This window comes from Apus apus, chromosome 1 (genome assembly GCF_020740795.1).
Source record: "Apus apus isolate bApuApu2 chromosome 1, bApuApu2.pri.cur, whole genome shotgun sequence".
NCBI lineage: Eukaryota > Metazoa > Chordata > Aves > Apodiformes > Apodidae > Apus > Apus apus.
In genome coordinates this window covers 134,334,186-134,357,773 of record NC_067282.1, presented here as the reverse complement: position 1 = coordinate 134,357,773, position 23,588 = coordinate 134,334,186, and the positions used below count along the sequence as shown (strand labels likewise).

Here is a 23,588-nt window from a genome sequence, read left to right as displayed (position 1 = left end):
GGAAATAGCAACCTTTGCCATCTGAGGCTTGGTGATCACTGCATGAGCTGCTAACAAGGTGGGTTAAACAGCTTGCCAGTACTGAGTGGTTCCAATGCTGTGTGTTTCCATGGTTGTCAGTTAAAGCAATGCCTGCAATCACGTGAGGTGTTGTTAGCAAAATGCTTTAAATGCTACCCTAAAGGGAGGGCAATTTTAGCAAGGCTTTTCTTTTTCAATACCATCTGCCAAACCCAGTCTTTTGGTAAGGTTCAGGAGAGTAGCCAAGAAAACAAAATAAAACAGAAATATATAAATATATTTGTATGTATGTACATAGAAATTGTAAAGGGAAGGATGCTGGAAAAGTGTATTCATCGAATATGACAAGCAAAGTGAATGTGGTGAAAAGTTAGCAATTTTGCTGCATGCTGAAGATATTAGTTTGTATTTAAACAGGACAAAACTGTAATGTCATCACTGCCTAAGAAAAAGGTGCTGACAGCCTGCATAAGCAAACATTTATCTCTCCCATCAGATCTCAAGCCAATGTATTTGTAGGGGACGGCTTCAGGAGTTGGGCTGGGACTCCAGGCAGGCACTGCTGTGCTGCCTGCTTGTGAAACCTAACCTCCAGCATGCAGAAGGAATATGTCTCAAATAATCCTTTCTTAAACTGTGTTTCCTTCAGAATCAACCATTCTGTCAGATAAACTGGCTTTCAGAAGGGGTCTGAGGAGGGTCTCTCCAAGAATCTCTGTGCCTGCTGGCTGCCCTTGGGTGCATGTGATTTTGACCTTTTGGATGCATCCTTTCAGATGAGAGCTGCTTGGTAGCTTCCTCCTTTAATAACACTAGACCTAGAAATAACTGTGAAGACAGTACATGTTCACAGTCTGGTCCAGAGCCTTTGGAGTCAATGGCAAGGCTCCCACTGACTTTCCTTTGTGCAGGTCTGAAGCTGTAGTGCTCTTCTGTTTGACCACGTTGTGTTAAGGCACCAATAAGACCTTATCAGATCAGATGGGTCTCCTCAGGGTCTTTCTCCACACCCTGCCCAGAGTTGTATATTTATTCTTATTCTGCAAACTTTCTTGCAAGCCTTTAATGGATCCAATAGATAAAACAACTTTTCCATCACTGATACTGAAAATGAAAGAGAGTTTTTACTCTTGCTGAAATGGAGCAGGGTGAAGCTCATCCAAACCCATCTGATTCCCCTATTAATCTCAGCAACCTATTTCTGTCCCAACAGGTGTAGTTCGCCAGGTGAGGCCCATTGTGGGACCTTTTCATGCCATCCTGAAACTGGAGATGAACTACGTGATGGGTGGAGTGGTATCTCACCGGAACATTGTCAACGTTCACATCTTTGTCTCCGAGTACTGGTTCTGAGAGAGTGTTTAAAATCCCAGAGAAGAAAGCCACTCCAACCTAAATCATTACTACAAACTGTTATGTCATATACTTGTTTGTAAAACCCAGTAGTGGGGGTTTTTTTGTTTGTTTATTTCTAAATATTTGGTTTATTGTTTAAGACAAATAACAAGCTATTATATTGATTAGACATAGGGTGGAGCAAATGAAGTGAGCGTGATGTTGTAGTTGTCTGTATAAATAAGTAGTGTGTAAAAGTGCTCAGCTGCCTAGTGAAATTTAAAACTTTTCTAAATGTTTAGGCAGGTCTTTAACTATTGCTCCTTGGCTGGATAACCAGAGTGACTGAGGCTATGGAACAAAATAGATACCAGAGTTCATTGGGATGAATATATGGTATTTTTGGGTGGCAGAAGTTTGGTAAGGATTAGTAATTTCACCTCATTATTAACTACCTTGAAGGAGTCAGCTTGTCAGAAAGTGACAGATACTTTTGGGCCCCAGCAGGGTAACTCTGAATAGGCACTCAGAATTGCTAATAACTTCTGAAGAGTTTAGCCTAAATATTTAAAAAGCACCATTCAGCTACAGCTACAATAAGAACTGCAAAAAGAATTAGAAATAGTAAGAGAGTAATAAGCTATTGCACATATTAAAAAATACTCCTTTTTTTGTACTTATTTTATTGTAAGATTATGTTTGATTCTAATTAAACAAATACCTCTCACTGAAATTATCCTCTTATCAGGATAAGGCATATAGCTTAAATTCCACTCTCATCTGTGCTCAGCAATACATGGGAAACTCAGAGCTGTATTTCCTGTCTATTAATACCTTTTCAAAATTTGAAATAAAATCAGCATATTAAACTGTACATTCCTTTGCTCCAAACCCAGGCATATGTAATAATACCATGAAACTCTCACAAATAAATGAATGTTTAATGTACTTTCTGGGCATCAAAGTAACATAACTTTTTTATTACAGAACAGAAAATTAATAGCTCCATGTTTCAGTTTGTTATGTTTGTTAAGATATGAGGAAATAAAAAAACCACACATACTCAAACATATGCTATAGTGTCTGCTTACCAGAACAACTGTACAATACACAAAAATGTATCTCCTCTAAGCAAATCAATTACATATATATATTACACATTCCCCACTCAAAACAGGCCTCTATGTCATCTGTCATTCTTGGCAATAGGCTTTTTTCTCTTGCTTTTACACAAAAGCCCCTGAAGCTTAAGGGAATCTTTCCTCGGACCTGAATGATCTTTGAATAAGGCTAATAAAGGCCCTCCTGTCTGATCCACTGCAAATAAAAGACCGTAACAACTTCACTGTGTACAAACAACAGTCTTCATTACAATCTCCGTGGCAGGGAAGCTTCTCTGCCTGCAGCGTTCTCACTCCTTAAATAAAGATTTTAGGGTATATTCTTATAAATAGAATTTGACTGAAAGGTATCCTCTTGACAGTTTTCTCCCCACACCCCCTCACAGAGCATCCCAGTCCCATACATGGCAGAGTCCGTAAGGGAGTCCAAGAAAAGGAGGGTGGAAGACTCCCTAAATTTTCAAGTTATTTTTCTTGCTGGTGTAGGAAAAGTGAGTGGCCTTGGTGCCAAAAATACAATAACTGTTTCCATCTGATTTTCTAGACTATAATATTTGATCCTTTATTTCATCTGTAAGTGGTACTTAGTTGCAGTGGAAAGAACTCTGAGACAGCATAAATATAATTTTAGGATAAAACTGATGAACAAACTAATTTACAACCTTCATTCTTTAAAGGATAAACCATGCACCACCACACACACACCTCTCTCCCCTTCTGTCTGCATTTGTGAGTAAAAATAGAATAGAAGGATTACCACTGTTTCCTGGGGAACTTTTCTGACATTGTTCCAAATGATCTTTGAAAATTGCAGGCAGCTTTTTAAATAGTCCTGATGTCACATGAGAAGGTTGACCCAGTAGATGATTTTATGTTTTGTGTATAATAAAATTAAAGAGTGCTTAGTGCCATGGTCACCATGACATGTCTTGGACTTTATTAGATCAGAATAGAAAAACTAGATAATTCAGTAGTGATAGGAAAGAGTAAATACTTATCTCAACCAAACATGTGACAATAAAGCTTCATAGAATCATAGTGTGGTTTGAGTTGGAAGACACCTTAAAGATCATCTAGTTCCAATCCCCCTGCATGGGCAGGGACACCTCCCACTAGACCAGGTTGCTCAGAGCCCCATCCAACCTGGCCTTGAACACTTCCAGGGTGGGGGCATCCACAGCCTCCCTGGGCAACCTGTTCCAGTGTCTCACCACCCTCATAGTAAATAATTTCTTCCTAATGTTTAACCTAAATCTCCCCTCTTCCAGTTTAAAGCCATTACCCCTTGTTCTATCACTATAAGGCCTTGTAAAAAGTCCCTTCTCAGCTTTACTGTAGGCCCCTCCAGGCACTGGAAAGCTGCTACGGAGTCTCCCTGGAGCCTTCTCTTCTCCAGGCTGAACAACCCAACTCCTTCAGCCTGTCCTCATCAGGGAGGTGCTCCAGCCCTCTGATGATCTTTGTGGCCCTCCTTTGGACTCGCTCCAACAGCTCCATGTCCTTCTTCTGTTGCAAATGGGACAAAGTAAAACTATTTGTCATTTTTATTGGCAAATCATTAAAGCTGTTGAAGTAGAAGAATGTGCTTGTGAAATTTTCACTGAGATCCACTCAACTTGAGGGCTTTTTTTTTTGCTGTGCTCGCTTTGGTTTGATTAAATTTAAGTTAAAATAATTTGATTGTGGGGAAACAGATTCACAGGTAAATGAGCATTGGGAAGAAAACAAGAACAAATGCAGATTGCTGAGTGTTCATTAGTCTGCTTTTGAAGAGTCATCTGCTCAGTCATACACAGAATGATATCATGTGCCTTGGAAAAACAATCACACACCATTAAAAGAATGAGTAATAACAAGACACAATTACAGATACTATACAGGATCAAATTACCTGATAAACTGTCTTACTTGACACTAGATGAATATAGAGAGACAAAAATCACTTGAAGGCTCACAGGTGCTAGCCAGATTCCCAACGGGTCTCAGGTTGTTCTGCCAAAAATCAGGCATCCTGCATAGACACGAAGACTTCTGGTGTGCTACAGGGACTGCTTCCAGGACAAGTCTTAGAGCAGGAAAAATTGCCTCAGAGTTACTTCTACTGGGATTAAGACAGTTTGCCTAAGTATTCAGCATATGTAGGCTGTTATGAGTAATTGAGGCTATAGCCTTAGTCAAAGAGGAAAGAACCAGGAGTATTTCAGATCAGTTTGCTGATAGACAGATCTACTTTCTACTTCTTCAGCTTAAAAATCACTTCCTGATGGATCTGTAATTTATTAGCAGATAGAGAAGACAAAATAGCATAGTGCATGTAACCCTACTGTAGTTACTCCTTTTACAGGGGGAGGGCACGTCAGCCAAGGACAACAGAGATGAAGAACAAACAAGTTTCAGGGCAGTGTTCAAATCAGTCCGTTCCACATATGTTAGCTGGATGCAATGATGTGCAGTGATGACAAAAGTTATTACAGGATTTGGAGAGAAACACTGTGTGCCTTTCCAGGGTAGCTGTCCTAACTACAGCCTGCGGTGACTTTTGGATGCCACTACTGACTGACTGTAACACTCCAGCACTGCTTGTCAGCACTGTGAAAGCGTCCAATATTTGGAGCTCATGCAGCCTTATTGTGTTCCTGTCTCAACCACAAAATCACGCTGCGCCTGAATTCGGCCCGTGAAAAATATTGGAGCATCCACTTTGCCCATCCAGCTCGTGACTGCTCCGGTGCCCAAACACGTGCAATCAATCAGCGCGGTCAACGCGGCCCTGCTGAAATCTCCTGCCATGCGGGCGTGGAGTGAAAAGTGTGGCCCAGGCTGACTTCTGGAGTGGAGGGAATTATGCCAGTGTCACCAACACGGGACAGACTGCACTTCTTACTGAAGCAGGCTCAGTGCTGTCGTGTTCTTACATCCATGCCAGCATAAAGGAATTATAACGGAGACGGTCTCCAGATTAAATACAATAACTCCTTGTAATGATCTGTAGTTGGATTAGCAAGTGTATGTGGATGACAGCTCATATTTCAAGCCAGTTGAAAACAGGCACACTGGTAACTGAAGTGAATGCAATTATTATTTGATATCTAATTCTGAAGGGTGGCACAAAGCCATCAATTCAACACCAGCTGCCTTGTATCAGCTAGTATGTAAGTTCCCCCATAAAGGCAATGCCTTACAGGAGTGTCAGGAGAAGTGAGTTCCGCTGAACACAGAGAATATGCTCTGCTCATCAGTGAAAGTGATCTTGCTTCCTCTGTTTTTTAAAAAAGTATTTGTATTTTTGGTCTGTTTGTGAAAATGTTATTGATGCAGAAAACAGAAGGTGCCAGCTGTGGCAGAAAGAAAAAAAAAAAAAAAAGAAAAAAGAGTATGGCCTCCTAGAAACACTGTCTGTGAATGATAGATTCTAGCATTGCTTTTGCAACTTTTCAGCATCTTGGATTTAGTATTCTATAAAAAGGCTTTTACAGGGTTACTGCTGCATGACTTTTCTGTATCCCCCTTCCTGACCAAACTTCCAGTGCCTGAGGACGAAACCCCCACCCTGAGCCCCTTCCTCCCCATGGGGGAGGCAGAAGACACGTGGAGCCTCTGGCTCTGTATTTATATATCAGCCATGAAATGCCCTCTAAATATATTTGCAGCTGGGAAGGAGCTCTCGTAATTTACTCAGTTTCCCGCATCCTACTGTGGTTATTATTTTTAAGCCATTCCCCTGACTTCAGGGCCCTGGTCTGGAGATCCCCGTTCCCAGACTGATTGATGGGTGCGATGACAGAATTTCTGCTGTTGGGCAAAATTAATTTCCCATGGGATTGTGGCCTAATATATAAATGTAAACCTGACACATTTTTCTCGGCTGAAAATAAAACAGCTCCTGCTCTAGTTTGCATGAGATAATGTTTCCAGGAGATACAGCGGCAGCTGGAGTGCGAATTGCTGTGTGGATCCCATTTTTCCTGCAGCTCCCTAGCAATATTTATTGACCAGGCTGTGCAACATCAGCTTTTGATCAGTGCCAGTCGGTATTGCCATGATGTTGTTCTGCTTTGTCACACCCCACACCTGCCTTTTCCTGGGCAAATAGTTGGGCAAGTGAGAGCATCTTGCCCATGAATACCACCCCTGGTTTTGGGCTATGAAGCTTGCTGAAATGCCTTGTCCTGTGGAAAAAGAAAAAACAAACAACAAATAATGAATAATTCTAAAAAAATAGAATAATTTAGAGACTGGTAGACCTCAGACCACCACAGAGAGGGAACTGTAGGTGATACAGTGAACAGGCATCCCAGAGGATGTGCCTTGGTCTTTCCATCTGGTGTTTGCAAGAGAAGGGGCAGGCTCTGGCCATGAGCTCTGTGACTGTGAGATGCACGTTTGGGCACTGAAATCCCTGCCCAAGGCAGAAGAGATCCAAGGACAGATTTTTAGCAGAGAAAGGACCAGACAAAATGAAAGAAGAGAGAGTTGGGGTTGTTCAGCCTGAAGGAGAGGGGTGTCTGGGGAGACTTCAGAGCACCTTCCAGTACCTGAAGAGGCCTACAAGAAAGCTGGGGAGGGACCTTTTTACAAGGGCATAGAGTAATAGGATGAGGGGGAATGGCTTTAAACTAAAAAAGGGGAGATTTAGACTAGATATTAGGAGGAAAATTTTTACAATGAAAGTGATGAGACACTGGAACAGGTTGCCCAGAGAAGTTGTGGCCGCCCCTTCTCTGGAAGTGTTCAAGGCCAGGTTGGGTGGGGCTTGGAGCAACCTAGTCTAGTAGAAAGTGTCCCTGCCTATGGAATGACCTTTAAGGTCCTTTTCAACCCCCAACATTCCGTGATCCTGTGGTTGCCCTACTTCGGTTGCCAAGCAACGGTCCCAGCATCTCCCAGCTTCCTCTGGCAACCGTTACATGCTAACTGGCCACCAACAGCTGCTGGCTGCGGGCACAGCCGTGGCACCAAGGTACTGGCAAAGCAGAGGCAAGAGGCACCCAGGGGCGTTTCCCCTGCCCTGCCACCTCTTCCACACAGTGCCCCTGCAGGCCAGCCCTGGGCTGATTTGGAGCAGAGGCAGCGCCAGGAGGACCTGGGCTCTGTAGTCCCTCTTGATGGCTGGAGCAATGGACACCATGGATGACAAGGACCTGGAGGCCCATTTCAGCAGAGTGTACAAGCAGAACCTCCTGCCTATGATCAGGTGATGGGGCTCTTCCACCTGCCTCCATCCCCTCCATCCTATGACCCTATCTCCTCCATCTCTCCTTCCCCACTGTGGCCAAATCTTATCCCTCATCTCCACTTCCTCAGTCCCTCTTGTACCTCCCTTCCCCAGCCCTGTTCCTGCCTTTAACACCCTCTTGCTCTGCTGGGGAGGGCTGGGAGGACAGTCCCGGGTGAGGTGACAAGGCAGAGCAATCCAAAACCTTGCCCAAGATCCTGGACCCAGCATGCACCCTCGAGGAAAACTTCTGTGGCAGGAACCTCAAACTGCTCGAGGAGGTCTCCCCGTCTTGTTTGGTTCACCTCCAGGAGAAGAAGAAAGAAACCAAATTGATGCAAAAAGCTCTGGAGGAGAAGCAAGAGGTGCAAAAGATGGGCGGGTGCTGGGGCATGGTTTGTTGGTGTTTAGGGGGGCAGCAGCAGGCAGGTGACTAGCTCCAGGGGCAGGCAGCCATGTCACCCTCACTCTGGTGCTGCCAGGAATTCAAGGAGAGGATGGAAGTGGTGACCTGCCGGTGGAAGGAGCTCCACAACAAGAAGGCTGAACTGAAAAGCTACATGGAGAAATCTGAGAGGATTTTAAAGGTACAGCAACCCCTGATTAGCTAAGCTGATGTGACCCTGAGCCATACCACTACCTCCTCGCCTTATCTGGGGAGTCAGTCTTGGGCACCCCATCTGCCCAAGGCTCCCTTGAGCCTGGAGGTGTGAGGAACAAGACAGGCAGGGCATGGGGTTTTCTAGCACAGATGTGGAAATCCCTGATAAGGCTTGTGTGGGAGGGACTGGCTGGTGTAATCTCCTGAGGGCCCCCAAGCATGTCCCCAGAAGGGTCTCAGCCTGTCCCCACTGTTGATACCCAGGTGTGTTCCAGGAACAGAATGCAGTTGGTCTGAAAATCAGAGTGACATCCCAGGTTCCTGTCTTCAAGACCGAAGAGTCAATGCAGGAGGGATGGCCTTGCTAAAAAGAGAGGGAAAATGCTCCCAGGGGTGCTCCAGTACTGGTCGCTCCTGTGTGAAGGCAGCTTCTCCCAGGGCTGTTGAGTGACCCAGCTCTATATTCCCTTGCCTTCCTTTCTGTGTGTGTGTGTGTGTGTGTGTGTTGGTGGGTGAAATATCACTAGGAAAATAAGGAGATGCAAACAAAAGCTGTGAAGAAAGCCACTGAAGAGAGAGAGAAGAAGCTGCAAAAGGAGATAGAGCTTTTGAGAGCAAATAGGGAACTGAAAGCCCTGAGAATTAAGCACCAGAAACTCTCCAACAAAGTACAGAAGTACTACATCTTCCACAAATATCTTGAGGCTGTGGTGAAGAACTCAGAGGTGAGTTTGGACAAGAGAAAGACAGATCACGGCCTCGAGGAGGGCTTTATATGTGTGTAAAACATAGTGGGGATAAGGCAAGTCCAGGGAAATCACAACCCTTGGTCAAACCCAGAATCCTCAGGCAGGATGGGAAAAGGTTCCCTGCAACCCTGCAAGGTGAGCCAAGGGGACCAGAATTAGGGGAGGAGAACCATAAAAGGAGGTGAAGGCTTGAGGAAACCAAAGAAAAATGGCTAGAATGGGGAAAAGTCACAGAGCTGAGGAGAATGGGGACCCATTTGTGTCAATGTTTCATGTCCCAGTGATGGTTTGGGAGACGTGCAAAGCTGACTGGGAGTGGGAACCCAGAGAATTGTCTGAAAAGCTGTGCCCTCTCCTAAGGAGTCCCAGGCATCACTCCATGCATGTCTCTGACTCCTGTGGCCTCAGGTGTCCCCTCCCACATCAGGGTGACTTGCTGCTGGCACTGGCAGTTGTGCTTTGTGTTTTCTTCGAGCAGTGCTCACCTGGAGAAGGGGTGACATCTCTCCCCTTGCTTATGGCAGGGACAACTCTGGAAGTAATGCAGTGGGTTGTCATCATATAGGGAACATGGTGATGCTCACAAATCCATTGGGGCAACAGTCTGGTAATGAAGGGAAGATCTTTCAGCTGGGGGGAGCAAGGATGTTTTCCTCGGTCAGGGCAGGTGCCAAACAGCATGAGACTTGCAGTCGCAATGAGGGGAGGGCAGGGGGGTTGCTAACCCCAAGAGCCCTGTGCTACAGTTTGAGGACATCGAGGAGATCCTTTTGCACTATGAGACACTGGTGAGGATGAGGAAGGACCTGTGGCAGTCTCAACAGCAGTGCAAGGAGATGTCTGATCAAGGCAACGTGCTCCTGGACCAGTACAAGGCAGAGAAAGATGTGGAGATTCTGCACTACAAAAAGGAGCTGCAGGAGCTCCAACTACATTTTGAGCAGGCTCAAAGTGATGTCCATCTCTGGGTGAGGAGCTGTGGGGTGGGCAGGGGAAGTTCCCACGGTCTTGCTGTGTCAAGACCAGCTGAAGGCTCATCCCTAAATCATGGAGTCATGGCAAGCCTAAGTAGCGGCTTTTGTGGTTGGAGGAGGTGCTTAATTCCATCCCTCCAAGGGGCTGTTGAATGAAGAATGACAGACTTGGTCTACAGTAGGCTCCATCAGGGCCTCACAAAGCCATGGTGCTCTTTCACTTCTTGCTTGAGCTCACAGTCAAAAGGCTACATATGTAGCCTGTGCTGAGTGTGAAGAAATGCCCTCAGCTCTGCTGGCCTCTGTTCCCTTTGCATCCCTCTGAGGGCCCTTGCTAAATGCCCTTCTTGGATACTCCAGGCTCCAGGAGTTTGGTCACAAAAGCTGCAAAGCTGGAAAGCACCTGGCCTGGGAGAGTGGCAGTGGGACGTGCTGCTCCCAGGACAGCAGCTGGCCCTGCTGGGGGCATGCAAATGGGGCCTGGAGGGAGGACCCACCAGAGGGAGGACTGCAGGAGCTGGCAGTGAGATTGGCAGAGAGATGGCTGCAAGGAGCAGCCATGGGGGTTCCAGATCTGCTTCCATGACATCAAGAGGAAACACCTCCAGCATAGCCCTGGGCGAGGCCAGGTTCTTCCTAGCAAAGCAGATGAGTGTGGCAGTTCAGGTCTGCAAGCCATAGTCTCCAGTGCTGAAGCAGCATCTTTGCTGGGGCATGTCTCCATGCTGCCTGTCTCCTTTCAGGAGGGTCACTGGGCTGACGTCCAGACCACCAATGCCAAGAAAGCCCAGCTGCTGGCAATGATCAAGATGGCCATCTGCAGCCTCTTCCAGACTGTGAGCACGCAGCTGAAAGCAAACCTGAAGCTTCTGAGGGATGACAGCCACAGACAGCTGGACATGGTAGAGCCAAGCCAGATCGCTTCTCTCTTCCCAGAAAGTGGGTGACCACTAGCTGCCCAAAGGGAGGAGAAAGCCATGAGAAATTCAGGTGCTCAACAGACACCTTCCTTTTCCCATGGGCTCTCTCTCGGACATTGGGCAGAGGATAGCAGGCCAAGGTGTCTTATCCTAGGAGGCAGAGCAGGGTGTGGGTCCCTATGGGGGCAGCAGGAGTGGAAGCCAGGCAGGCTGGGGCAGAGGATGCTGGTCAAGCCATGGCCAAGATTTGACTTCATTCCCCCCTGCCCTGAACTCAAACTTACCCACAAAATCCCATTCTGGTGGTGCAGATCCACCAAGGCAAATGCCTTTTCAGGGTTTCTGTTTAGTTGGGTTGGGAAAGTTTGCCCTCCCAAAGGGTCAGCAAGCTCCCTTTGGCCTCCACTTCCAATCCCTGCTCTGAGCTCTCTTCCCTATCTTAGATTCAGCAGTTCATCCAAGACCACACAGACCTCCTTTTGGAGGTGAAACGGATAGAGATGCAGAACTGCCAGCGAGCATCTCTGACCACGGAGATATAAGGGACAAGTCAACAGGACTCACATGGTCAGAAAAGGCTCAGCAGGATGGGAAGGGCAAGAGGAGGACAGAGGGCCCTACTGAAGTAGACTCCACTGTGGGTCACATCAGTGAAATTCCATACCTTTACAGCTCTTTTGTCTTGTGCAGTGGCTGACCTCTTTTCATACTATTAAAAATTACCAACTACTTTAAGGTGTCTCTCCATTTCCTGGAAGGACTGGAAACATAACAGGAGCTCCATCCCTTTAAAAATTAGATGATGTTCATTCATTAAAGCCAGGATGATAAGCAGGAGCGGGCTGCTCCTCAAGGGCAGGAGCTAAGGTGACAGCAAAGCAGGCAGGACTATGTCCACCAAATACTTGCTCCAAGGGCTGCAGCATGCAAGGAAGAAATAAATACCTGGTCTGGGAGCAGAAGCAGCATGAAGGAGCCCAGGGTCACACTGAGGGTGAATGAGAGAATTTGAAACAGTTGGTTTCCAACCCATTTGCCATCCAGAATGAGGGGTATTTAGATGACGTGTCGAGAGAGTGGAGCATGGTCTTGGGGACAGGAGCTGAGGGTTAGGGGGGATGCTGAGGGGGGAGAAGAGGAATGAAGAAGAGATGGGGTAAGTATCAATGGGTCCCTTGCCTTTGGTAAAGACCGTCCATGGGGGCTGTGGGTCTGCAGTGGTTCCTTGCATGGGAAGCACTTCCCACAGATCCCAAACATGTACCATACCCTTCCTGCTGCCATGCCTGGGCCTCCTTCCCCAGCACCAGGCACCGTTAACCTGGCTTCACTCTGTGCTGTGTCCTGGAGAGGCAGATGGTGCTGAGCCTTCCAGGTCAGTGAAAAGCCATTTCGCAATGGGAAGCCAATGGGTTTCTCTTTGTTTGCATGGAGCAATTCTGTGCACAGTCCCAGGACTGGCCTCATGGGAGTGTGTCACCTCCTGAGAGACAGCAGCTCTGTGCCAGGGCTGGACCTGAGAGCCCTCCCCCCACATCAGCAGCACCCTGGGATCTGGCTGTCTGTGCTCTTCTGGGAGACCAAATACAGAGGGGTGGGGGAGGAGTTTTTCAGAAGGGCATGGAGCAATAGGATGAGGGGGGATGATTTTACACTAAGAAAGGGAAGATACAGAACGAGATGAGGAATCCAGGACACTAAAGCCTGGCCTGGAAAACCCCATATTGCTTCTGGTGAAAGTGCCAAGGCACTGGGGAGGACTGGCAGTGGTTGGTCATGGCTGATATGGTTGGGCACAGTACAGGTGTGGCACAGCTAAGCAAAGACCAAGTCTGAGTGCCCCAGTGCAGCTCCCAAATGGATGCATGCAGGCCCCAGCTGAGGCTTCTGGCAGCCCTACCTCACACTGCTTTCCCCACAGTGACCAGCTCTGTGCCACGTGGCCACCTCGCATCTGAGCTGGCCTGGAGCACTGGTGGCCGAGCCCCCAGGAGTGTGGGGAAGCAGATGCAGGGGAAGGTTACAAAGAAAGGCCATTACTGGTTGGTTGTGTTAACTCAAGCTTGTTGGTGCAGCCAGGGCTGTGACAGGACTTGGTACCCTCACAGCTGCCATTACAGCCAAATAAAACTGATGGTAGTGGAGAAACTGAAGAGCAAGGAGCATATGTAGAGGAGGCATCAGAGCAACTGCTTGTACATGCTGCTGAGACAAGAGCAACTTGCACAGTGGCAATAACTAGTTCATAAACCTGCTTTGAGCATCCTGTCAATAACACTACAAGGATTTTGTGAAAGAAAGAAACAGCAACTACTTTAGCTTGCTTCCTCATGAAATCAAAAACAAGGTGTCCTGTGGGGATGTCACCATGTTTGCCATGGTGACTGTCACACAGCATCAGATGTTGTGGCATTTGAGAGCTCACACACAAATGAGCAATGTGCACAGTTCTGGTGGCCAGATGCACCCTTGCCTAGCTCGCTGAGGGCCCTTGTATTCCTTGACAGCCAAGCACTCCAGACGCTGCCTCTGTGGAAAATCCCAGGGCTCACGACCTACAACCACAGCAGTCTGTGCATGGGTCTGTCTGTGCTGTGCATGTCAGATGAGCACAGATTCCTCCACATCCTGCCCAGCAGTTAATTCCTGTTACATCACGTCTCCATGATTTACTTCAGAGAGCTTCTGTGAATGTGAAAGATTCCTCACTCTTCCTCTACAGAAATGGCCAAATGACCGAGGGACGTTGGCTTGCTTGCAGTAAGCGTGTGCCTTGTCTGCATTTGACTTGGTCTAAATGAGATTGTAAAGCATGTAAAAAATTATCTTGTCTTTTGGGTATGATCCGTGTGCTGTATTATCAGCACAAAAGGAAGAGCTAATGCAGAAGATGGTTTGGTTATTTTCCCCTTCTCTCCAGTATCTGTTTTAACCAGCTTTGCTAGTTAATTGTCAAGATGTAATTTGTAAGAACAGCAGGAAAAGTTTTCACACAGTGGAAAACCTGGATTTTTTTATCTACTTTTTGCATAATGATCTACTGCATCTCTAAATAAGGAAACAATGCCAAGGACAGCAGAGTAGCTTATTTTTGGGGGTTCAAAATGAGTCCAAGGTAGTTCCAAGAGTTTAAGACCAGGCTGCTGGAATTTGGTAGAATCAAAATAAAGAAAAGAGCTACTTAATTTTAAAATATTTTTTTTCTTTTTGAGAAAGTAAAAATCTGCATATAACAGCATTCTGCATTTTTTTTTTCTGCTGTGGGCACACCTACTGCCTTGATATGATGTCTTTTTATTTGAAAGGTATTTGTTTTCTATAGCAAAGTTCAAGTTTGGGCCCATTGGCTGACTCCTCGCTTTTGGCTTTTAGTACATTTAACACACAGTCAGAACTATTCAACATAATCATTTTGATTTGTGGAAAAGGCATTCTCTCTGAAAGGGAAAAAACCAAGCAGCCCTCCTTCTCTTCCCTAAGCTGGGATTTTTACTGGCACCTTACAAGATGTCAGCTGAGGTCTCCTAGTGATGCTCATTCCAAGGACGAGCAATCAGTCGCCTTTGAAAATAGCACTTGAATGTTCTCTCTTGGCCAAGGCTGAAGCGAGCACAGTTTTGATAAAAATGCCAGAGCCACTTCTGGTTGGCCAGCATGCACTTGGCCATGAGTTAAAAAATACCATTTCTCCTAAGGAGAAACAGCGAGAGGGATCAGAAGCTGATTTATATCTCAAGGTCCCGAGTTTGGCTGAGGTTTCAAACCCGCGCGCAGGCAGACCCGCACCCTAGCCCGCCCTCTCTGCTCCTCAGCTTCTGCCCATCACAGCTGGGGCTCCCAGGGTGGTGCCGCGTGCCTGTGGAGGACGCCCTTCCCTCAAATTACCCATCTGATCTGACGATGAACTGTCCTCCCTGCTCTGCAACAGCAAGGAATGCCAAAGCCCTTCCCAACATCACTTCTGCTTTCTGAGCGTCTTTGTTCCCTGCTGCCTGTGGTGAGCACAGGAGGTGTGAGGCTGTGTGGAAATTGCTGCTACTAGACAAGAGAGACATAAAGTACACCCACCAAGTCTCCAAAATCATTGATCTGATGAAAGATTTTTCATTCCTGCTGTGGCTAAGAATGCACTATCTGTTCTGTAATGAGCCCCTTTTTTTTTTTGCTTTCACCTTATCCTATTTCATCTCTTTTTTTTTTTTCTTTCTCCTTTATTGGATTCTCTTCTCCCTCTCCTTATTTTCACTCCCCACATCCATCTTTCTGTTTTCTTCTGTCACTGAGTGTTTACTTGTATCTGAGCAATTGTATTTAAACATGTCCACCAGACCCAGAAGGGAGATCTTAAAGAGATGCAGAAAGAAAACCTATCCTGGGGCCACTGCAGACAGACAAGAGGGATGCTGTGCTTTCATACCCCAAATATTTTGCCATCACACTCTGTATCACATCAAGATTATGCCAGGATGGACACCTGTGCAGGACAGTTTATGGCCAGCCTCTTTTAAATTTATCTCTTACAATTAAATCCATGTACTCCATCACTTCAAGGTGCAATAGACATTGTGAAGCATGAGGCAATTCAGAAGACTCAAAAGCCCTTTTCTGTGAGATTATTCCCCTTTGGGATGGTACCTTGTCCCTCCCTGCAGGACAACAGGCCACACAGGGAGATGCTGAGCTTCCTGCATCTGTGGCAGAATATGTGAATGAGTGCCCCATACCTGGAAGTGTTCAAGGGCAGGTTGGATGAGGCTTGAAGCAACCTGGTCTACTGGGAGGTGTCCCTGGCCTTCAGACCCAAACCATTCTGTGACTCCACTGCACTGGGTCAGCGGATCCAGGTTAAATCACTGCTCAATGTGGCTAATCCAGAGAAGCAGTGTGAGCACAAGATATAAACATGCTTTTGCTCTTCTGCTTTCAGATATGTTTTTCTGAGGGCTTCTCTGTTTGTGGCGTGTGTGTGTGTTTGTGTGCTGCAGAATGGAGAGCTGGCTGGTATCTGCTGCTGTCCTTCTGGCCTGCATGGTCATTTGGGGGACCTGCCATGGTCTTTGCAAGCTTCAGTCCCTTGTTACACATTTCGCCAGTACTGCTGAAGTAAAGGGCCAGTTCCTCATCATGGGTCCAGACTAAGATATCACAGCAAGGAGCACTGAGTCAGGGGCATGGGAAGCCACCTCATGGAATCTGAACAGACACAAGGTACCTGCATTAGTTCACATGTCCTGCTGATAGCGTGTTCTCACATCCCACAAAATGAGATGGCCCCTCCATGAACTCATGCTACCATCAGGTTCTTCATGTGTTAGAAGACAGTCTGCTTGAACTCAAAGGCAACTGGCAGAGCTGGCTTGTCTCATCAGAAGACTTGGGACTTTGAACAGCAGCAAAGTGGGACTTCCCCTCCCCTCCTGCAACCAGTGTTGATCACACTCTGCAGGAACTGGGATCCAGAAGCATGAGAATGGTTCTTACCTGAAACTGTGTTTAATAGCTGAACTAGGTTAACTATGAACAACTTGGAAGTTTTATGATTACAGCATTGAAATATCCTCCAGCTCATGTTGAAATGATGTCTGGTAGTGATAAAAAGTGAGGATTAAGGATATGTGCTGTTTGATGCTATCCTGGTAATGGGATATATCATATCCAGTCTCTCCATGCCTTCACTTATACATCTGCTGGTAACCTCGTAACTTCCACCAAGCAAGGAGAGAGGAGTCATGACTTGTTCCCCCTCTGCTTCACAGTGATGACTGGGCTACAGGAGTCCCTCTGCTCTGAGGCAAGAGGAGCAGGTCACCAGCTGGTGTGAGATGACTCTTGCAGCACGCTGGTATAATGTGGGATCTAACAGTATGTACAGTGTTTGAGCCCCCATGAGGGCAAAGCACTGCTATTTTATGATCATACCTAGTCTAACATTGGTATGGCTCTGATGAAAATGGATTCCCTTACCACACTTCAACTAAAAAAAAAACCGGCAACAAACAAAAACCACAATAAAAACAAATGTGAGAAAAACATTTGTATCATGTCTGACTCCACAGGTGATAAATATCTTGGTGTGGCAATTCTTGAAAAGTTACCTTTGCAGGTTGATTCCTGAGATCATGATTATCTCTTTTGTTTTGACATTAGCTGATGGTTCTCACATGTGTGAGATCTGATGCAGGTCACACAGTGATGGTGGGGGAGAGCTGATAAAAGAGAAATGCTTTAGGGTTCTCCTAGTCAAGTTAACCCTGACAAAGGCAAGAGCAACTTTCTTTGAACCTGCCCCATCAGTGACCTCAGACCTGATCAGAGGGACCACCCTCAACTCTGGATGTGAGGTAAGTTAAATTACATGCTGCTGAATTGTCCTAATACTGCCAACATTTTGGGCAGAAGTTGTAATAATGACAAAAAAGCACCAGTGTAATGGATACCATCATAACTCTGTAACTACAGTTTAGGTTTTGAAAATTACAAATATGTGTTTAAGTAAGGCTAACCAGAAAGTACTAGATGATGCTTTAACTGTGGCCAGCTCTCTAGTATTTAGAAATTAGAAAAGAATGTTTTTTTCCTTCCAAAGTGGAAAAATTGCTGTACATTTGTACATATTGAGATGGTGACCATTTGTCCAGCTCTACCAGAAAGCATCAGGTTATCTGTTGTACCAGTAGATTACAAAGTAATTTGTAGAACAACTGCACAAAACATAAGGAAAAATGGACTCTGTAGCCTTCAACTTGTGGTGTACTTCACCTCTTATAGACTAGAGACCTCATGTGCAGCCACTAGATTTCATAATTTTTTTTAGTATCAGACCCCTCAGTTCACAAATCATGGTAAGCTTAGTTTTCTTTAGTAACACTGAGTTTCATTTTGTCTTGAATTATATATGTGAGATTTATTTCAGTGACACTTCAACTCCTGGGGGCAACTCTGTTCTTTCCAAGTCATGTACCTTTGGCTGCTGATCCCTCTGTAAATGTTTATAATTCCTTTTTTGCCCCTACCATGAGTAAGCTTCACACCTGACCCCGTATTTCACCTCCCCCTCCTTATGTTTCTCAAATGTGAAACAGATGGGAACATGGAGACAGCATATCAGTTGCAGATGTTTGTGTCAGTCATACCTAAATGAGGTGTCCTATTCACCTAAGCCACTGTGTATGTAGATCTGCTGGCTCCATGTCAGAAGGAGACCCTGTGAAGTTGGTTATGTGGATGAGAAGGGCAGTTATAGCATAGCATCTATCTTTGCAAGCCCAGAAACAGATACTCATGCAGCCTGAAAACATGTGAGCTTCCCTGAACTCCTCCTAGGCAAAGGTTAGACTGAAACCATCAGTACTTCAGGCTTGACTGGTTTTGATGTCTGGCTAAACACAGCTGATAGATGTGGGTGGCTGAAAGATCGCTGTCCTTGCAGGGCATTGACAAAATGAGCTTTCTTTTTCTAAACCCACAACATTTCCCAGATTTGCAGATTAATGTGATAGGGTTAGATAAGAACTAAAACTGAGCTTCACATCTAGGCTACAGCTGGGATTACCTAGATGGCAGCAAAAGGACTCTGAATAGGTACAAGGGATCAGCTGAGGTTGGATCTAGATATTTGCACTTCAGTGGTAGTTTTATACACTCGGGCTGCCTGTGCTGGAGGATTTCTGTAAGGAGGGAGTATGAGCAAGTTAAAAAAACAATTTGATCAGCAGGGCCTGTGCATCATCTCTGCAGTAAAACTCATCCCCTCATCTCCTTTGAAACACAGAAGCATTGGGTTGGCAAGATAGACTGGAAAACACATGGTTCAGCCTCTCTTCCATGGCAGTTACTTATGATCTGGTGTTATGGAGAAAACAATCCTTCCAAAGCAAGAAGGAAAAGTATGAGCCAACAGGATTATCTTCCAGATGGGATGTACTGGGCAGAGCTGGATGGACACTTACACGATTCAGAGCCAGGGGTCCAGCAGCAGCTCTGGGGAGCTGTGTGAGCCCATGGAAAGGAGGAACACGCTCTGAGGTGGTGATGGTAACTGGGGAGGCCCAAAAGAAAAGTACCTTCTGAAGTCCTGAGCTCTGTTCAGAGAGTCAGCTTGGCACTCATGTTGGTGACAGGTGCTCACCACCATGTGCTAACAGGATGGCTGAGGTTGGCTCCTGTGGTCTGCAGTGGGATGTCATGAGCTTGGAGGGATCTGAAGGGCTGGTTTTATCTTGCAGAACCAGTCTAAGGGTGCAGTGCCCTGTAGAGTGGTGCTCTCACTTGTGGCTCTTGGTCTCTGGGTCCCTCTAACTTGAACTGACTGAAATCTTTAAAATGACATAAATATCTGCTTTTAGGGTGGGACAGGTAGTTTTCTCCTGCTGAGTGGGTGGTAAGCAAAGGTTTACCAAGTAGCAGAGCCAGGAGGGAGGAGAGACAACAGCAGACCATGTTGTCAAGTCACCTTCTAAGGAAGCAGTGGTTCCCTGGAACAGCAACCTATTTTCAGTCTGAAAAGACCTACTGATGGAAGTGCAGGTCTACCTGAAATGCAACTGGCCGAAGTAGGACAAAGCTGTTAATTGATAAAGAGTTGCTTGGGGTCTCCAGGGAATTTGGTGAGTTGATTGCTTGTGGTGTCCATCTGCAGAGGCTCCTCCCCAGCATACAAGTCCCTGTGCCTTAGCTTCCTGTACCTTTCAGCTAGCCCACCCAGTCCTGCCATGACAACCTCAGGCAGACTGGTAAGCAAAACAGCCTTGTTTGAATTTCTTCTTCTCCCCTTCATGTGGCTCCAAGACCACATGAGGTGAAGGTGGGGGTTCAGTCAGAAATACCATTGTCAGTCAAGACCTGATGGGAGGGGGAAAAAAAGCTGCCTTACCATGAGTTCTAGTGCCATTTCAGATGTCTTGGGGTGTTCAAGACATCTGTGTGGCTTAGGATACAACAGGATTTCCAGGAGGCCCACAGCCTTCTGGAAGAGGATGGAGAAGGCGGCACACCTAGGCTGTTACTGACTCCCTGGATTTCTGCATTTGAACCCCATCCCCAGTGCCAGGTCCAGGTCACCCTAAAGCACTGAGGTCTCCTGGAGCCTGGTGGGGAGACAAAGAAAGGGTGGGCACAGCTGGTATGGTCATATCCAAACTGGTGGTGTTCTTCTCCATCTCCAACAGGCAAGAGTTTATGTACACAGGACTCTTTTCTGTCATCTCACTTTGCTCCTCAGAGAGGACAAGCAAAACCAGATGCTATCAGTAGAGGAAGGTGTCTGTAAGCAATGAAGCAAATCTGGAGGAGAAGTTTTTTTCAGTATTATCTTATCTGGGAGATAGAAAATGCAAACTGGGAAGTGTCTTTGCAAAGAAGCTGAAAATGTTCCACTGAGAACTGACCAAAATGGAAGAACAATGTAGGCAGAAAGAAAGATTGAACCAGGAGCTAGGGAGAGATGGCAGCTTATGGGTTTGCTTTTCTCTTTTTTTTTAATCTGATGAAAGTAATTTCAGCCCACTGGGTTTACACTTAAGTGGTTGGGTGTCTGCCAGATAATATCAGTGCAACTGCTCAGATGAGAGAAGAGTATTTAATAGCTATCTGTATGTAAATTGGATAACGAGTTATTTATAGACCGTAAAGTCCAGTATATGAGAGGTGCTATCACTTGGCTGATTCCTGGCAGGAAAAGAGCAAACAGTTAAACATCCAAGTCTGCCAAAAGCTGAACCCGGGGAGACAGACCTGTGTGTGAATTATCCCCTCCATCTTTGTGGATCTATCAGTAAGATCTAACAGCAGGCTAGGAAGTTTAAATCCTATTGGTTTTCTGTTATGTATGAACAATGAATTATATGACAGCTTTTTCACCACATTCACTGAAAATGCATCAAGATTATGGTTCAGGTTGACTTACTGATGAAGCCTGAATGAAACAAATCTAATTCTTTTAAGTAATTCTGTCAGTGTCAGTTAACTTGCCTTTTTTTTCTTTTCAAAATAATGTTTTAAAAATATACATATAAAATAAACATAGACACATTTGACAAAAAAAAGTATAGTAAATACGACAATACAGTGAATCACAAACTGCATCAATGTCTTGTCAGAGGAAACTGATGTTGAAGAAACTCTCTACTCTCTATAATCTCTGTGGCCTGGTGTCTCTTTCCAGAGGGCCAGCAAGGGTCTGTAATTGAATCCTCTGAAAAAGGCTGTTGAACTGAATTCACTCCAATATTAGGATTTTTTTATGGAAAGTGGTGTGAGCTTTAAATGCAAAACTCTAGCTCATCCTGTTCTGCTCCATTTAACTGGAATTTGAGGACTTCATCCAGAAAGAGGAGTCTGAAAAAATAATCTTATTCTATTGACAGATTCCCAGACCGGGAGAGAGGCTGCAGGCTTGATTTGACAGGAAAAGAGGGAGTTAAAAGTGCTTGTTTTCCTTCACTTCTGCTCCTGATCATGAACATTTGGAAAAGTAAATATAGATGAAGTAAATGCAGTGATGATAGTGCTCATTCTATGAGAGATAGATGTAATTAAAAAAAGATATAAAATATAGCTATAACCAAATTAGCCTTGACTAATTCACAATGTTGTGTTGGGGACTATCAGAAACAGATAAGCTCAACAAATCAGCTTCAAACCACAAGTGCCTCAAAGTTTTAAGTCCCACACATGGGAGATTAAAGGAAATCCAAGAATGTAATTATTTGCAGTATGTTAAAGAGTTTATATCAGAATTTTTTGAAGGAGGAGTTGGTAAAAGCAGGTATACTATGGCCTGCTTACAGGCTAAATGCCAACATGGCAATTATGTTCTGCTTATTTATCTTCCTTTTGCTATTCTAATCACATTCACAAGGCTTCTTCCTCTCTGACCTCTATTGCTCTTCAGTACCTGTCATGCTCTTGGGCCATTTCTTTGGAATATCATGTAATCAACTGTGTCAATGTAAACAAGCACTGCTCTGTTCTGCAGCTAGTAGGTGTTATATGAAACTTAATTTACACTCACATAAGGAGCGCTTGGGTAATTGCAGCCCTGGCTCATAAATACAACCTGCTAAAATAACCAAGTAGCATCCCTCTCTGAACTAACACTGCACATTTTTTGTATAGACAACATGCTTTTATTCTCTACTTCCAAAAGCAATTCATGGCCTGAATTTGCTTTCCTAAAGTCAATGGATCATCACCATTAGTTTTGACCAGAGAATTTGATTTGAGCCTCTCTTCTCTGTCTCTCCCACACCCTGTTTTCTTTGTTTTGTTTTTTTTTACAGCATGCTAAATTACTTAGATCCTCCATATCAACCTTAATTTTATTTACCAGAACGGAAACTCTAAGAGGAAAAAAAAAATCCAAAGATTTTATAGGCTCTGCAGATTCAATGCAGTTTTCCACATGGCCAGATTTCTCAAGATCTGCAGATGCCTAGTGAGATTGTCATAAGAGTCAAGACAGATTAGCTGTCTGTGATATTTAGGTATGTCTATGCTATTTTTTAATCTATTCCTTAATCTCCTAAAAATGTGGCTGTATAACAAATAAGAAAGTATGTGCTAAGGTATTTACAGAAAGGTATTTTGTTACATACCATTCTTTCTTGACTAGAACATGAAAACAAAATGTGTTGGACTTGCTAGAAACTAATGTTGTACTTTTCCACTGCCCACCCTTAAACCAGAGATGATGTATCTAAAACTTGAAGCAAATTGATAATGGCATTGGCCCTTCAGCTGTGACTGTGGAACAGAAATACTGATATTCTAGAAGTTAGCAATGCAATATGACTCAACTAACTGTAAGCCACCTACGCAGCAGAGCAAATAATCACTTGTGAAACAGTGGAATAAACTCTACAGATGGAATGACTTGCAGCCTCTTCACCTTCATCTTACAGTCAATAAATCTCATTTGAAAAGTAATACTGCCCACTTATCCTTTCAGCACAAAGCGACTGTCATCACCATGCTATATTATTTCTGGCCTCACAGCATTTGCACTGCTGACCTATTATTAGTCAAGTCATACCATCATCCATGACTAAGTTGGTTTTTCAGAAGCCAGTGGGTGGAATTGTCCCAGGACACTGTGAAGCTCATTGATGAAAATAGAAGCACTTTTCTGTGGGAAAGGAAGATGAGAGGGACAGGTTCCTGTGCTGGGAAGGGCATTTTGTCCGACTGCAGCTGGTGACAGATCAGATGTGTATCCTGATATGAGGCTTTACGTAGCTCAAGGTGTTTGGATGCAGTAGGCTATAACTGCACGCTTAATTGTGTTACATGTCTTGAAGAGGTAAGAAGCTCCTCAGGAGGACAGAGCTTTAATCTTGGTCCTGGTCTTGGTGACCTCTCTGGCCTTGAGCAAGTTGTGTAGGCATCGTTTATACTGGCAAGCAGTGAAACATAAGAAGATTTGCAGTTTGAAACAGCTGAAGGTAGGCAGTTGGTGTTCACCCTCCACAAACATACAAACTCTACAGGGTGAGCTTTTTTCTAACAAAAGTATACTCTGATCCATAGTACCAAACATCTATAAGGCTGGAGCATGTTAGGAGCCCTTGTATGCACTTTGATCTAATTTCATCCAGGGTGAATCCAGCTTTTACACTATGACCTCTCCACAGTATAAACCAAAGCATAGTAGGTG

General features: G+C 45.1%; 2 protein-coding genes across 4 annotated transcripts in view; both read left to right on the top strand.

Annotated features, from left to right (window-relative positions):
- Positions 1 to 2,424, top strand: part of FBLN1 (fibulin 1) — a 77,552-nt gene extending 75,128 nt beyond the window's left edge. For all 3 annotated transcript variants that reach the window (XM_051641094.1, XM_051641068.1, XM_051641084.1), the window contains one exon: positions 1,235 to 2,424. In XM_051641094.1, the coding sequence (XP_051497054.1) occupies positions 1,235 to 1,374 (140 nt within the window). In that variant the 3' untranslated portion in view covers positions 1,375 to 2,424. The remainder of the gene's footprint in view (positions 1 to 1,234) is intronic.
- Positions 2,425 to 7,582: 5,158 nt separating this feature from the next.
- On the top strand, positions 7,583 to 11,478 carry CCDC42 (coiled-coil domain containing 42). Its single transcript, XM_051618508.1, has 7 exons — positions 7,583 to 7,671; positions 7,952 to 8,057; positions 8,175 to 8,279; positions 8,821 to 9,018; positions 9,789 to 10,010; positions 10,760 to 10,918; positions 11,380 to 11,478. Exons 1-7 carry the CDS (start codon positions 7,583 to 7,585, stop codon positions 11,476 to 11,478), a joined length of 978 nt encoding a protein of 325 aa, XP_051474468.1.
- Positions 11,479 to 23,588: the final 12,110 nt, after the last annotated feature.